Below are 16,390 nucleotides of genomic sequence, written 5' to 3' on the forward strand. Positions count from 1 at the left end.
CCCAGGCTGAAGAGCTTTCTGACCTCTTCAGCACGTTAACGACAACTATTTAAGCACCACCCCCCCACCCTCTTTTCGGGCCGGAGGACCTCTCTGCGGATCTCCCCTTCTCTAGCCGAAGGATAGAGAAGAAAAGAAGCCACCCGCCCCCATCGCCCTAGTGCGGACATCCGCGGTGCCTGAACTGCCGCGAGGGGTCCTCCTCCCCAGCCCGGAGCCCGGCGGGGCGCGCGAGTGCGGGGGGCGCGCGGTGGCTCCGCGCGGGGATGCGCGCGCGCGCCTGCCTCGCCTCCCTCGCCTGCTCGGGTGGCTACGTGCTTTCTTTGTCAATGAGACGAAGCTCTGAGCTGCAGTAACACTCTCGGCCCGGGAGCCGGAGCCGGAGCTGGAGCTCGAGCCCGAGCCCCAGCAAGCGAGCGAGGAGAGCCGGGCGGAGAGGCAGCAGCCGGAGGGAGGGTCCCGAGCGCGCCCAGCAGCCGCCGGCCCCAGCGGCTCGCAGCCTCACCCACTCAGTCTGCGGAAGCCCTCCCGGGGGTGGGGGCTCCGGGCGGCGCCCGTTCCACCCTCGTTGCCCGGGGCGCGCCGGCGCGCGGAGACAGGCGCTGTGGGAACCCCGGCCCGCTCCCGCCGCGGCTCCATGCGGCCCCGGTCGCTGCACGGGTGAAGCCGCGGCTCCGCGGAGCCCGCTCCGGGCAAAGCAGCACGAGCCAGCGAGTCGCGCCTCCCGGCGCCCCCGCCCTCCGGCGCCGGGGCCGGAGATGCCCGGTGAGGACCGGGGTGCCAAAGGCTGGGCTCCCCGGAGCGGTGCGGAGCGAGGCAGCGGCCTGGATGTGTGAAGCGTCCCCATGGCTCGGCAGGAGGCAAAGCCCCAGGGCCCGAGGGAAGGTGGGCCGGCGGCTCGGGGGCGCAGGGGCCGGCTCCGAGCGCGCGGGCTCAATCGGGCCGCCGGGAGAGCTGCGCGCTTCCCGGGCGTGAGGGGCTCGCGTGCCGCGTCCCAGGATGCGCCGCCTCTGCTGCTGGGACTCCTGCTGCTGGCGGCCCTCCCCGAGCACTGCCTGGCCGACCAGGGTAAGCACTTGGCGGCTGCTTTGCGCCCGCGGAGGTTTCTGGAGGAGCGGGACGGCCCATCCAGGCCGGTACCTGATCGGGTGGCGGTGGATAGGGAGATCTTTGCAGCACCGGCGCTAGGATTTTCCCCGCCCTTTGCTGCTGCAACAGCAGGCGAACTGTCAGAAATCTGTCTCCCGGGAAGGCAGGCACTGTTGGGCGGGGAAGTAAAAAGAAGTGCATTCGCGTCTTCCTTCTGGACGAGTTGCAGATCCTTCCTAGTGGTCCCACAGGCATGTTTCATTTAGATAAAGAAACGCTGTGTTTAGGACACCTGAAAAGGGATGTGTTTTAGTAGGACACATTTCAGGGTGGGGACGTCCACTATGACTTGGGCTCTCGGATGGGTGGCCACTGTGCTTTGACTGCACGGAATGGCCCAGAGAGTTTTAGGCAATTTCCATGTCGGCGTTTTCCTCTCTATTTTGACAGGAGACTCCTTTACTTTGGGGGTAGAGGTACCCAAAATAATTTCATCTTGCAAAGGGTTCGAGTATATAACGTTCCTGTTTGCAGGAACGTTAGTTAAAAGTAACCACACTTGACTCTTTGACTCCCAAGAATCCTTCGGAAATAGATTTCTGTAATTTCTTGGACTGTTTTGAAAAATCTGTTGTAACTGTTTAGGGGAGATTATTCTGCTAATGTTCTTCAAAACTTACTCTGCTGTCAGCAATTGCCTTTGAAATAAGAATGATTACTATGGCACTTGTAAAGGGAAGGCTTTTGTGATAAAATTCTGGGCTCTTGGTACATTTCATTTATCAAGGAATTTAGCCTTCGTTTCAGCCAATATGACCCTGTAGTTCTGTGGTTTTTAGCAGCGATTAATGAGGACTGTTTTTATCCCTCAGTGTGCCCCATCCCCCAAGTTAAATTAAATCTCCTTATTATAAAGGAGCTCACACTGTTTTAGGTTAAAAATATTTCCTGTCTACAAAGCTTAATTCAAAGCCCATTTTCCTTTGATTCACTTAAAGGGTCACTGACATGAGGTGTCTCTGTGTGGAAGTTGCTGTCCAGGAATTGTCTGTTGTGATTATAGTGGTTAGAAAGTTCAGTAATCTTTGGCTGTGTGCCCAAGACCTGGGAAAAGCTTCTGAAGAACTTCAGCCCCCAGTTTTTACGCCTCTCTCAGTTTTCAATGATGTGTATTAGGTATAATGATTAAAAGGTAAGTTCTGAGTCAGACAAATGTAAATACCTTGGTATTCATTGGATCAGAAACATGCTTTGAGTTTTTATTTTAAATGAATCAAATTTTTAATAGTTCTGTGAACAGTTTATGATATGCCAACTTGTGGATGTTCTTCATTTGAGTGCAGATACCAAAAACAGTTCAACCATTTGTAATATTTGAAATTTAAACTTTTATGTATTGATCCTATTTGCCCTGATATGTCAGATGATTTCCTTTGATCAGCTTGGAATTTCTGATCTCTGTTCGGACCTTTGGACATTGCCCCTTCTGAACCTCTGAGACTTTTCTTGGCTATACTTTCAGACTGCCAGAGCCTGACTTAGGGAATTTCGGATCTGTATCTTTCAGCTTTAGCCTGGGAATCCTTTTCCTTTATTCTCATAGTATGGTGATCCTGATCACCAGGAAAGATGCTTTGATTTAAATGATGGTAAAAATCAGTAAGGGCTTCCTAGGTGGTTCAGTGGTAAACAATCCTCCTGCCAGTGCAGGAGACATGAGTTCGATCCCGGGATTGGGAAGATCCCCTGGAGAAGGAAATGGCAACTCACTCCAGTATTCTTGCCTGGGAAATCCCATGGACAGAGAAGCCTGGTGGGCTACAGTCCATGGGGTCCCAAAAAGAGTCAGACAGGACTTAGCGACTAAACAACAACAACAAAAATCAGTAAAGTTGATGTTGTTCCCCATAGGTCTCTGCCTTTTCTTACTGGAGTGACTGGTCTCATCTGTGTTTTCTGGGTGTCCTTTCTGCTGTCACCCTTGATGACTAATTCCTCGTGGTCCAGCTTACCTGTGGATCCAAAGTCTACCGCCGGGCTCCAGGGTTTTCTGTGTGTTTGCCGCTCATTCAGCGCCAGGACTTGTTTCTCTCTCAGTGGAGGAGTTAAGCACTGGGCTCCCTGTTTTGCCTCCTGCTTGCTTTCATTTGTTTTCTGATTTCCACCTGAGGAGCTTTACTGCAGGGTGAGTGAGTCTTAGACCCAAGGCAGGGAGTCCTGTGGGATTTGTGGAGGAAGTAGTGTCAGGAGGGAGGCAGGAGAACCAATGACAGTTTCCTGAGACCTTCCACTTTCAAAAGACTCCCTGGTTTTGAAGTTTTTCTGAGGTGGCGCTGTGGCTTGGCACTGGCACTGACTGCAGAGTGGGTCTGAGACCGAGTTGCCTGAGAAGCCAAACCCATGATACTTGGGTCCTCCTGAGGGAGCTAGCTTGCTACAGTCATGCTATTTTCATGGCTGCTGCACCTTGTTTCTAAGCAAGGCTGGCCAGACCTTTGTCTTGGCTGACAAGTGGGTACAATGCTACAGGCCCTTTGTGTCCTGGAGCCCCTGTGTGTTCCAGCCCATCTCCACCCACTCTGCCCCAAAGTCTTTTGCCTTAATATTCCTGAGGAATTGGGGTACTGTCTCAAGACTGTTGTCTGGAGTTTCTTCTCTCCGACTTCCTCTCCTAACTTCTGTCCCCAGGGAACCCTTGCTCCCAGGCAGTGACTTCTGTTTTGCCTGTGGGAGGCTGGTGTGGGAAAGATGGTTCTTTATAGCAGCGACCTCTGACACCTCCCCATTCTCTTTTGACCTCCAATGCTCTAGGAAGATTGGTAAAGTTCAAATTTGACTCCCCGATCATCCTAACTGCTGATCTTCCACTGAACTGATGTTAGTAAACATTTCCTGTGTGTCTTTTAGGTGCAGGTACTCTGGTCATTCCTTTACCTGGCTTCTCTGGGCCTCAGTTCTCTTGTCTATAAAATGGGGGTAATAATAGCTCTAATCTCACTGGGTTGTTGTGAAGATTCAGTGAGTTAATAGAGCTGAAGTATTTAAAATAGTGTTTGGTAAATGCTCAGTGAATGCCAACTATTCTCATAAAACAACAGAAACCGACTGAATATTCACTCTGTCCAGGTGCTACACTGGGGCAGGGGATACGGACATGAAAAAGGGTAATACAGTTTGTAGAAGTCCCTCTTGAACAGGGTGCTCTGGGTCCTTGAAATGTGATACAGTGTGGTCAGAGCTGATGAAATGAAGGCACAGTTAATTCTGAAAGGCTGGGAGCTTTGGAGAATGAGTAGATGTTGACAGAGTTGATGATGGTATTTCAGGCAGAGGAGAAGGGTTCTTTGTGACCAGAGCAAAGGATGCTATAGGGAGGAATACCCTGGACTCTCTCCCTGCCCTGGAGCCTTCCCAAGTCCCCCTCACAGGCATTCCACCCTCCTGCCCCTCCCCTGAAGGGTCCTCTGCTTCTCCCACCAGCTTATAAGTTCCTGATTTATCTCTGTTTCCTCTGGCCTGTTACAATGTGCAGCACAGACTAGGCACTTGTGGAAGTTTCAGCATTCTTTCACTCCTATTCCCTCAGTTTGGCTGATTCTGTTAAATGTTAGAATAATTATCTCAGTTAAGTAATCCACAGCAAGTTGTGAATGACTGCTTTATTCAGGGAATGTATTTGCATTTTGAAAGAAGGGTTTGCTGACACCAGGGAATCTCTAATTGAGTACAATACATGGGGGATAATTTTGACCTAGGAGGTCTTTTTTGCCCCTCTCCAACGTTCTGCACATCATCAGCTTGGAGTCCCATTTGAAACAAGTGCAACAGTTCATTCGTTCATTCAGTGTATCTCGAGTGCCTCAGCTTTCTGAGGTTACAATAATGAATGAAATTAAACTCCCATTCTCATGGCAATTAGGAAGTAGCCCAGTGCTTTCCAGATTTTACTGTGCATTTGAATCACTTGAAGATCCTGTTGCAGCTTCTGACACAGTAGGTCTGGGATAAGGCTTATGTGCTGTGCTTAGTCGCTCAGTCATATCTGACTCTTTGTGTCCCCATGGACTGTAGCCTGCCAGGCTCCTCCATCCAGGGGATTTTTCAGGCAAGAATACTGGAGTGGGTTGCCATTTCATCCTCCAGGGGATCTTCCCGATTCAGGGATTGAACCTGTGTCTCCTGTGTCTTCTGCATTGCAGGCGGATTCTTTACCTTCTGAGCCATCAGGGAAGCCTGGTTCTGCATTTCTAACAAGCACCAAGGTGATATTGATGCTGGTGGTTTGTTGACCCCACTGAAGGCAGCAAATGAATATAAACAAATGAATGTAGGTTGGAAGGTGGTAAGAAAAATAAACCAGGGTAAGAGGATAATAAGAGCTTAATGCCTACATGCCTGTGCGCCCTCACGCATGTGCTCAGTTACCCAGAGTGATGGGGGATGGCCCCGTGATGCGGTGATGTTTGGGTAGATACCTAAAAGTGAATATCTGGGAAACGATATTCAGGTGACTGCAAAAGCCTTGAGGAGGCAGGAAACAGCAGGGAGGCCACGTGGAATTGAGTGAATAGGGGGAGGGTGGTAAGAAATTATGTTGAAGGGGAAATGTTTTACATGCCAGATCACGTAAAACATTTTGGCAAAGTAAAGACTTTGTGTTTTACTTTGGATGAGATTAAGCAAGGGATGAGATGATCTGACTCAAGTTTTAGAAAAAAATCCCTGGCTATTTTGGAGACAAAAGACTTTAAGGTCAAGGGTGGAAATGGGGAGACCAGGTAGGAAGGCTTAGACAGTGGGGAGAAGTGGTTAGATTTTGGACAGATTAAAAAAAATATTTTGATCATCCTGAATGGCATGTGAGATCTTAGTTCCCCACCTAGGGATTGAACCTGCTCCCCTTTTGCAGGGGAAGCTCGGAGTCTTAACCACTGGACTGCTGGTGAAGTCCTGACATCTTTTGAAGATGAAGCTAATAAAATTTTCTCATGGATTAGAGGTGGAGTGGGAAAGAAAGAGAGGAACCAATATGGCTCCAGGGTTTTTGGCTCAAGCAACTGAGAGGGTGAAGTTGCCATTGAGATGGGGAAGGTTACAGGAGGCTTAGGTTTGGGATAGTAAATAAAGAGTTGGATTTGGGTATGTTAAGCTTGAAATGTTTATTAAACATCCAAGGGAGATGACAAATAGCTCATTGAACAAAGTAGTCTGGAATTCCAGGCAGATATTGGGTCCAGAGATATATATTTGGGAGCCATCAGTATGGAACTAAGTAAGAAAGTATAGAGAAGGGGGGAGATGTCAGCAATGAGCCCTAGGATACTTCAGCATTTAGGGGTTCAGGGAGAAGGGGGGACCAACCAGAGAGACTGAAGATGGCTAAATAGGGACAGCAATGGATGTTGGGCTTGGAGATGTGGAGGTGTTTGTTGGCCCTGAGAGCAGAGGGGACAAAAGTCTTACTGCAACAGGTTCAAGAAAGAAAGGAAGAATTGGAGTCCAGTTGCTTTACAATGTTGTGTTAGTTTCTGCTCGACAACTGTGTGAATCAATCCTGTGTATACATATATCTCCTCCCTCTTGAACCTCTCTCCCACCTCACATCCCACCCCTCGAGGTCATCACAGATCAGCTTAGCTCCCTGTGCTATATAGTGGCTCCCAACTAGCTAGCTATTTCATGCATGGCAGTCTGTATGTGTCAATGCTACCCTCTCAATTCATCCCACCCTATCCTTCTCCCCACTGTGTCCACAAGGCAGTTCTCAAAAATAAAAAGTCATTCAGTGTACACTTCATATCTTTGGTTTTGCTGAACTTCAAATTTTGGTAACTATCATTTTATTAAGTACACATAATTGTTCAGCATTGATGATTGCAAAGATGCATTTGTATACAGACATTATCTCAATAATTAATAACAAAATTTAAAGAAAAGGAAATGAAGAAGGGAAATCAGACAGTGAAAAAGAACTCTTTTAGCCTTTTTTATAAAGAAAGGCAGAGTCATAGGGGAGGTGGGTCAAAAGAGGGTTTAATTAGGATATAATTACATTATACTTGTACTTTTTTCACTTTTTAGACAATCCAAGAACATATATTTGGACTTTTTCACTCTCAGTATTAATTATTAGTGCTTCAAGGATACTTGTAAAGAATCCCAAACTTGCCTCCCCTTTCTCCCCATCTCACAATGTAAAGAAGAAGATTTGAGGACCAATGAGCCTGTGCTTTTAATATTGACATCAGATGGAAGTCGAGCTTCCATTTCTTCCTGCTCCATACTCTTCCTAAAGACGAACATCACTTTGGAAACTGAGATACTGAAATCCTTCCAAGAGAACCTCTCAGAAGCCTACTTACCGCAAGTCTTAAATTACTAGAATGTGATCTGAGAATATTCAGAATGAATGTGCATGCTTCCTTTTTCATTTTCATCAACCTTCCAGCCTGCATTGTGGTTTTCTTTGTTTTCTTCCTCCTCTTTTTTTTTTTTTTAAACAAACAACAACTCTACTCTTCTCCAGACAAAAATGAATAGTTGGAATGACCCTAAAACATTTTCGTTGCTTGACAACACATTACAGGGGATTTCTAAACACACAGAGGGACACATTATTCTGGATCACGGGATGGCTGCCTTGGATGATGGCTCCCTGTGGGGACTCCAGGACCAAAGGAACAGCTAGCAACCGGGGTATTAGAAATGTCAGTTATTGTCACTGAGGGGATTGTGGCATGTGAGTCACATTGATTTGGTGATATTTATCAAGCACCAGGCATATGCCATGTCAAACTCTTCCCTAAATACTGGAGGTCGAGTGAAGACCAAGCCAGACCTGGCCCCTACCCTGTAGCCCAGGACAAGAAACCCTTACTTAGTGGGTGGAGTGGCAGATGGGTAAAGTACCTCTGAGTGCATCAGGAGAAAGGGTATGGCAAGACAGAAAGTACCTGCCTCGTTCAAAGAGGTTGTCTTTGACCAGCTGCAATGAGGCTCAGGGTGCCAGAGTTCTGACTTCTGGAGACAAGCTGGATCTTTATTTCAGCTCTTGTTTTCAAATGTCACCAACAAGTTCAGAGTTTTGAAATGTCATGCTGTGCAGAAAGCACGCCCATGAGCCACCACTCTTCATTTTTAAAGTCAAGTTTAATTAAGGTGTAATTTACATACAGTAAAATTCACTTTTTAGACATTCTGCATGGTGGGTTTTGATAGAAACATACACTCATGGATCTATAATCACAATCCAGTTATAGGCCATTTCTGTATTCTCCAAAAATTCCCTCCTGTTCCTTGGCAATTTTCTCCCCACCCCACACACCCCATTCCTGTTAGGCAGATCTATTCTCTGTATGTATAATTTTGCCTTTAACTGAGAGTCATATTAATGGAATGATACAGTATATAGTGTTTTGTGTCTGGCTTCTCTCACTGAATGTAATACTCCTGAGAATCATATGTCATTGCACCTCTAGTTCTATCCTTTTTATTGTGATGTAGTATTTCACTGTACCACAATTGGCTATCCATTCACCAGTTGATAGACATTTGAGTTGTTTCCAGTTTGAGGCATAGGAGTCTTTGTGTGGGCAGTTTTCACTCTTTTGGGTAAATACCTAGGAGTGAGGTTTCTGGCCATGTGTGAGGTATGTGTTTACCCTTATAAGAAATTGCCAAATCTTTTCCCAAAGTGACTGTGTAATTTTGTATTCCTATCTATGTGAGTTTCAGTTGATCCTCTGCATCTTTACTAGCACTCGATTTTAACTTTTTAAAAATTTAAATTTCAGCTATTCCAATAGTTTTTTTTAGTGGTACCTCATGATAATTTTGGGAGAAGGCAATTGCACCCCACTCCAGTACTCTTGCCTGGAAACTCACATGGACGGAGGAGCCTGGTAGGCTGCAGTCCATGGGGTCACTAAGAGTCGGATACAACTGAGCGACTTCACTTTCACTTTTCACTTTCATGCATTGGAGAAGGAAATGGCAACCCACTCCAGTATTCTTGCCTGGAGAATCCCAGGGACGGGGAAGCCTGGTGGGCTGCCATCTATGGGGTCGCATAGAATCGGACATGACTGAAGTGACTTAGCAGCAGCAGCAGCATAATTTTAGTTTGAACTTCTCTAATTACTAATGATGTTATTGTTGCATATCTTTACATCTTTTACATGCCATTTATATATCTACTTTGAAGCACCTGTTGAAGTCTTTTGCCTATTTAAAAAAATCATTTGTGTGTTTTAAGTCCTTTATCAGATACGGGTTTTTGCAAATATTTTCTTCCAGTCTGTGTGGTTTTTCTTTTCATTTTATCAACAGTGTTTTCCAAAGGACAGAAGTTTTAAATTTTGAATAGTTCCAGTTTATCAACTTTTAAATTTAAGGTTTGTGTTTTTTTGTGTGTGCTAGGATAGAAGTATTTGCCTAACCCAAGTTTACAAACATTCATGATTTCTTCTAGAAGTTTTATAGTTTTCAGTCTATGGTTTGTTTCATATTAATTTTTGTATATGGTGCAAGGACAGAGTTGAGGTTAATGTTTTATTCATGTGGATGTTTTATTGTTCCAACACCATTTATTGAAAAGATTATCCTTGCTCCATTGAATTGCCTTGGTACCATATGTTGTGGGTTTATTTCTGGATTCTGGTCTGTTCCACTGATCTGTACTTGTGTATTTATTCCAATACAACACTGTCTTGGTTTCTGCAGCTCAGAGTTTCTTAACCTTGGCACTGTTGCCATTTTGGGTTGGATAGTTCTTTGCTGTGGGGACTGTCCTGTGCCGTGTAGGATACTTGCAGCATTCCTGGTCTCTGATAGCTACCCCTACCCTCCACCTCAGTGTGACAACCAAAATGTCTTCAGTTCAGTTCAGTTGCTCAGTCGTGTCCGACTTGTTGCAACCTCAAGAACCGCAGCACACAAGGCCTCCCTGTCCATCACCAACTCCTGGAGTCTACCCAAACTCATGTCCATGGGTCAGTGATGCCATCCAACCATCTCATCCTCTGTCATCCCCTTCTCGTCCTGCCCTCAATCTTTCCCAGCATCAGGGTCTTTTCAAATGAGTCAGCTCTTTGCATCAGGTGGCCAAAGTATTGGAGTTTCAGTTTCAACATCAGTCCTTCCAATGAACACCTAGGGCTGACCCCCTTTAGGATGGACTGGTTGGATTTCCTTGCAGTCCAAGGGACTTTCAAGAGTCTTCTCCAACACCACAGTTCAAAAGCATCAATTCTTCGGCGCTCAGCTTTCTTTACAGTCCAACTCTCACATCCATACATGACTACTGGAAAAACCATAGCCTTGACTAGACTGACCTTTGTTGACAAAGTAATGTCTCTGCTTTTAAATATGCTGTCTAGGTTGGTCATAACTTTTCTTCTAAGGAGTAAGTGTCTTTTAATTTCATGGCTGCAATCACCATCTGCAGTAATTTTGGAGCCCCCAAAATAAAGTCAGCCACTGCTTCCACTCTTTCCCCATCTATTTGCCATGAAGTGATGGGACCAGATGCTATGATCTTAGTTTTCTGAATGTTGAGCTTTAAGCCAACTTTTTCACTCTTCTCTTTCACTTTCAGCAAGAGGCTCTTTAATTCTTCTTTGCTTTCTTCCATAAGGATGGTGTCATCTGCATATCTGAGGTTATTGATATTTCTCCCGGAAATCTTGATTCCAGCATTTCTCATGATGTACTCTGCACATTAAGTTAAATAAGCAGGGTGACAATATATAGCCTTAATGTACTCCTTTTCCTATTTGGAACCAGTCTGTTGTTCCATGTCCAGTTCTAACTGTTGCTTCCTGACCTGCATACAGGTTTCTCAAGAGGCAGGTCAGGTGGTCTGGTATTCCCATCTCTTTCAGAATTTTCCACAGTTTATTGTGATCCACACAGTCAAAGGTTTTCACATAGTCAATAAAGCAGAAATAGATGTTTTTCTGGAACTCTCTTGCTTTTTCGATGATCCAGCAGGTGTTGGCAATTTGATCTCTGGTTCCTCTGCCTTTTCTAAAACCAGCTTGAACATCAGGAAGTTCATGGTTCATATATTGCTGAAGCCCGGCTTGGAGAATTTTGAACATTTCAGATATTGCTAAATGTCCCCTTCAGGGTAAAATTTCCCCTCATTGAGTTCTACTGCTCAAGCTTTGTGATAAATCTTGAAATTCATTTTCAAAATCTTTTTGGATGTTCTAGGGTTTATGCATTTCCATATAGATTTTAGTATCTTCCTGTCAATTTCCATAAAAAAGAGTATGCATGAATTTTGATTGGGATTTCACTGAATCTAGATCAACTGGAGAAGATTGATATCTCAACAATATTGAATTTTTTGATCCATGAATGTCTTCCTCTTTTTATTTAGGCATTCTTTCTTTCATCAATGTTTTATAGCTTTCAACATATGCATTTTGTATAGGTATTTCATGTTTTTCAATGCTTTGGTAAATAGTTATTTTAAAATTTCTTTGTTAGTATATAGAAATATGATTTTAAAATATTAATCTTGTGGGAATTCCTTGGCAGGCCCGTGATTAGGACTCTGCACTCTCACTACCAAGAGCCTAGGTTCTGTTTTTGGTCAGGGAACTGAGATCCCACAAACTGTGCAGGGTGGCCAAAAAGAAAAAAAAAAAAATCTTGTATCGGGTGACCCTTCTAAACTCACTTTAGTTCTAGTAGCTTTTTACAGACTCTTTGGGATTTTTCTAAATACAAAATCATGTTATCTATGAATAGATACTCATTTCCTTCTATCAAATCTATGTGCCTTTTATTTCTTTTTCTTGCTTTATTGCACTTGCTAGAATGTCAAGTACATTGTTGAATAGGAATGGGGAGAGTGGACATCCTTGCACTGATCTCAGTGTTGGAGGGAAAACATTCAGTCTTCCACTACTATGGTATTAACTGTAGTTTGGTTTTTGTTTTTTGTGAAGGCCCTTTATCAGATTGAGGAAGCTTACTTCTATTCCTAGTTTGCTATGAATTTTTTCTTTTATCATGAATGAATATTAAATTTTGTCAAGTTTTTTCTCTTTTGAAATCACCATAAAGTTTTTCTTTTTTAGCCTGTTTTTAGTCTGATTTTAGGATATTGAACCAGTCTTGCATTCCTGGGATAAACTCCAGCTTAGTCATGATGTTTGTTCCAGTTGGGTCTAATTTTCTAATCTTTTCATTAAAAATTGTTAAAGCCTTATGTTCTTGAAGGATATTGGTCTGTAGCTTTGTTTTCCTGAAATGTTTTTCTGGTTTTGGAATAAGGATGATGCTGTTCTATAAAATAGTAGGGAAGTATTTTCTGTTCTCTTTTATCAAATGTTTGTGTAGAATTAGTATTATTTTTCTCTTTAGGCCTCTGGTCTTAAAAATGAGAATATCCCTCAAGGATTTCTTTAGTAAAATAAAAAGGATCATGTATCTCTAGTATATTTGCTCATCCTCAGGGCTGCCAGGAGAAGGCAATGGCACCCCACTCCAGTACTGTTGCCTGGAAAATCCCATGGATGGAGGAGCCTGGTGGGCTACAGTCCATGGGGTCACTAAGAGTCAGACATGACTGAGCGACTTCACTTTCACTTTCCACTTTCATGCATTGGAGAAGGAAATGGCAACCCACTCCAGTGTTCTTGCCTGGAGAATCCCATGGACGGAGAAGCCTGGTAGGCTGCAGTCCATGGGGTAGCACAGAGTCGGACACGACTGAAGCGACTTAGCAGCAGCAGCAGCAGCAGGACTGCCAGTGGACACTTAGACATTAGGACAGAGTTTGGTTTCAGGTCTAGAATGATCTGAGTGAGGGGAAATTGTGTTGAATGAGTTCAGGAAATAGGTCACCCTTAGCTGATTGTTTGCTGTTTATCAAGTCACTTTTTGGGGCCTTAGTTATCCCACCTGTGAACAAAAGCCTCAGGATCTTCACTTCTTCCTTCATTCCCCTTGCTGTGTGTTTATGAGGCCTAAGCACTGTTTTTGTGGGTTAGACCAATTCATTTCTTACCTCTTCCTCTTACCTTCTTGCCACATTAGTGGCAAGCCCAGTCTAGGACTCTCATTCTACAAAGGGAAGAGATTTCCCATGGTTTTCTGTCATGGTTCCAACCTGAAGCCCAGACAAGTGTTGGCTTATCTTTAATCTTCATTGGCTTCTAAAAATTGTAAAAGTAATACATACAGTACTTTATTAAATTCAAGTAATGCATAGTATATGCAGCAAATGAGAAAGGCCCTGGTGGCTCAATTGCTATTTGCTAGAGTTCTGTTGTTAAGCAAGTATAATAGGTCTTTCCAATCTTTTTTCATACAAAAATTTATATACGTATTCTCACGTAATTTTTCTAATATATAAAGGGTGTAATATTTACCTTTCTTTTTGCATTTACCATTGTATTGTTGCCCTCTTTCCATATGAAATAGTAAATTTTGTCATAAGAGAATTTGAACTTTCCCTGAAATATAGAAAAGCCTTTATTATAAAAGGTAACAAATTTAAAACTACTGGATTCAAACCTACAGAGTTAAAATATCATCCTTAGACCATTCTTCCTCTTTTCTCTATTCTTTGACTTCTTCCCTGGAAAATATTTCCACACATGTTTAAGAAAAATCATGGGCCCTTTTAAACACCAAATAGAACAGGGATAAATGTTGTATATAAACCAACTAATGCAGATGTAAATAGGGCCAAGGAGCTGCCTCAAGCTTTAGCTCAAGGTCATTGCTGCACCTGCCATCTGTCTACTCAGGCGAGACTTTGCCTAATGCATCCTAACCACGAGAGGGGAATTTAATTTTGATTTATATATGTTAAATCTATTCTTAGCTTGAAAGAAAACCTCCTGACGTCAGAAACACAAAATGACTTTGGTATTTATGCAGTGCTGGGAAATAGGAAGGCCTAGGATATTTCTCACTTTACTCTTTCAACGTGAAATATGGAATTAAGTGCTAGAATGGAACCAGGGCTTCCGGACTGACCCCTCTACTTCTGTCCCTGGTAATGAATGCTGCTCCTCTGTCACTTGTCTTTTATTTACCAAACGTCAAGAGTGAACCAAGGGAGCCTGAAGAAAAATGTGCCTGAGAAAAAAACGTGTTGAAATTAATAGTACAGTTTCTAAGTCCTTATTGAAAAGAGCTGAGCCAAAATATCTCTACACCTACAGATGGCATTATCAATTATGAGTCTTTGTTTTGAAAAGAATAGGAGGAGCTGGGTTATGAGCATTTTTGGAATATAATTAAACTGGATGGAAGTATATTAAAAAATCACTGCCATAGGGCTATCTTTGGCAGTTTCCTCTTATTATCTTATTAATACTGGAGGTGAACATAAGAATCAACCTGGTGAATCCCAGGGAAACTAAACCTTTTTTTCCCAGTGGTATGGAGTATGAGTTCTTGCTCTAGTCCAGCAATATGATGACATTTGAACGAGGGTTTTCCCACTGTTATGGTTAATGTGATATATTTACTTTTCCCTATGGGGATACTTGTCCTCAGAGTTTGGTAGAGCACTTCACATTTGTAGAAGTTTTCATGGTCTTGTTTGAATCTCATATCACTCCTAGGAAGGGGTTGAGAAAGTAATTGGCTAAAAAGTCGCACAGTGGTCCTGGGATTTTTACATTATTCTGTGATTCAAGGAACAGATTACCTACCACTCAACTAAAACTAGCTCAAGTAGGGGGGCCCAGGCCACAGGGAAATCTCATGTGACAGATTTGGAATGGCAATGAAATATAATGGGGCCACGCAGACAATGTAACTAATTGATAGGAATCATAGTAACATTTTTGAGCATTTACTCCTGTATCAGCTCATTTGATTTTCACAACAGCCCTGTGACATAGGTTCTGTTATGACCCCCAGGCTTCAGGTGTGGGAGCAAAGAGCAGTTTAACAGTAATGTATTCAGTTGTCACACAGGTAAGTGTCAAGGCTGGGATTTGAACCCAGGCAGTTTGATTCTACAGCTCTCAGTCCACTTTTTATGGTGCCTTTCTTGACATTGAAAGGCTGAGGTTCCTGGATTTGTGTCTCACGGACCAGGGGGTCTCCTGTCTGTCTTTTCCTGCAGGCTGGGTCTGTCCATCTGCCTCTTTCTGCAGACTGGCTTTCTCTGCTTACCTGTAGCTTCTGGGTTCTTGTCTAACAAGGGGCCTTGCTTGCTGTGGTGCTCACCGCAGCCAGAGTTGGCAGGACTTTTCCATTTATGTGTCCGCCCTCCAGTCTGAGTCCCAGTCCTATATTTCCCAAGAGGGAGCATCAGGCTGTCACAGGCTGGCCAAAAAGTAAGGATTTGACCCCTCATCTGATCAGCAGAGGCCAGAGGTGAAGGGGCACATGGTTTAAAAATGCCTTCCTAGGCTGACCCCTCCTTCGGCTATAGCCATGGGGAGAGTGCAGTTTTAAATGAGGTGGTATGGATCGGGCAGATTTCCCCAAATGTGTCTCCTCCCTCATCACAGCAAAAACAAGCTCATGTGCTCATTTTGTGAAAAATGACGACGACCAGTAGCCTGATTTATAGACTTGGCCAATTTCCATGGTATAAATACTGTCACCGTGGCTGATTTGAAGCTACCAATGTGACAATGGAATTGGGAAGAGATACACATGTTTGGCTGAGCACCAAGATGATCCTATCCATCTTTCGACTGGATGCAGGGCCACTTACACAGTAAGTGCAGGATGTCTCCAAGGAGTTTGAAGTCTAGGCTAACCAAGTAGGTGGGCTTATAATTATGTAAAAGGGAAGAAGAGTTCCATGAAGAGAGGGTGGAAGTTAGATTTGGCTCACACAGCCTAAAATAGCTTGCTGTCCTAAGTGTGCCATCCTTTGGGAAGGTGGAGATGCTTTCTAAAAAAAAAATGCAACTTCCTTTGCCTGTAGTACCTCACTTGTGACATGTAATTAACCCTTTCACTGATTTTAAGATGCCAGACCTCATTTTCTTGGAGGGGCATTGGCCTAGTTTTTTTTTTTTTTTTTTTCTCAATGTGTTTTACTTTGGGGCTGTGCTGGGTCTTCGTTGCTGTGCCTGGGCTTTCTCTAGTTGCAGCGAGTGGGATTGCTCTCTAGTTGCGGTACTTGGGCTTCATGGTGGTGGCTTCTTGTTCTGGAGCGTGGGCTCTAGAGCACAGGCTTAGTTGCCCCACACCATGTAGGATTCTCCTGAACCAGGGATTGAACCCATGTCCCCTGCATTGGCAGGTGGACTCCCAACCACTGGACCACTAAGAAGGTCCCAAGGGGATAGTTTTTCCTTGCTTCTCA

General features: G+C 44.1%; 1 protein-coding gene across 3 annotated transcripts in view; it reads left to right on the forward strand.

The window, feature by feature from the left end:
• Positions 1-587: 587 nt before the first annotated feature.
• KIAA1549L (KIAA1549 like) overlaps positions 588-16,390 on the forward strand; it is a 316,445-nt gene continuing 300,642 nt past the window's right edge. Inside the window, exon 1 of one of the 3 annotated variants that reach the window (XM_086341097.1) lies at positions 588-1,068. In XM_086341097.1, coding sequence (XP_086197223.1) covers positions 846-1,068 — 223 coding nt within the window. In that variant the 5' untranslated portion in view covers positions 588-845. The remainder of the gene's footprint in view (positions 1,069-16,390) is intronic. The other 2 variants (XM_086341099.1, XM_086341096.1) reach the window with 2 other exon arrangements.

Source organism: Bos grunniens, chromosome 15 (assembly GCF_055505025.1).
Source record: "Bos grunniens cultivar Pamir isolate PY7600 chromosome 15, Bosgru_T2T1.0, whole genome shotgun sequence".
Taxonomy (NCBI): Eukaryota; Metazoa; Chordata; class Mammalia; order Artiodactyla; family Bovidae; genus Bos; species Bos grunniens.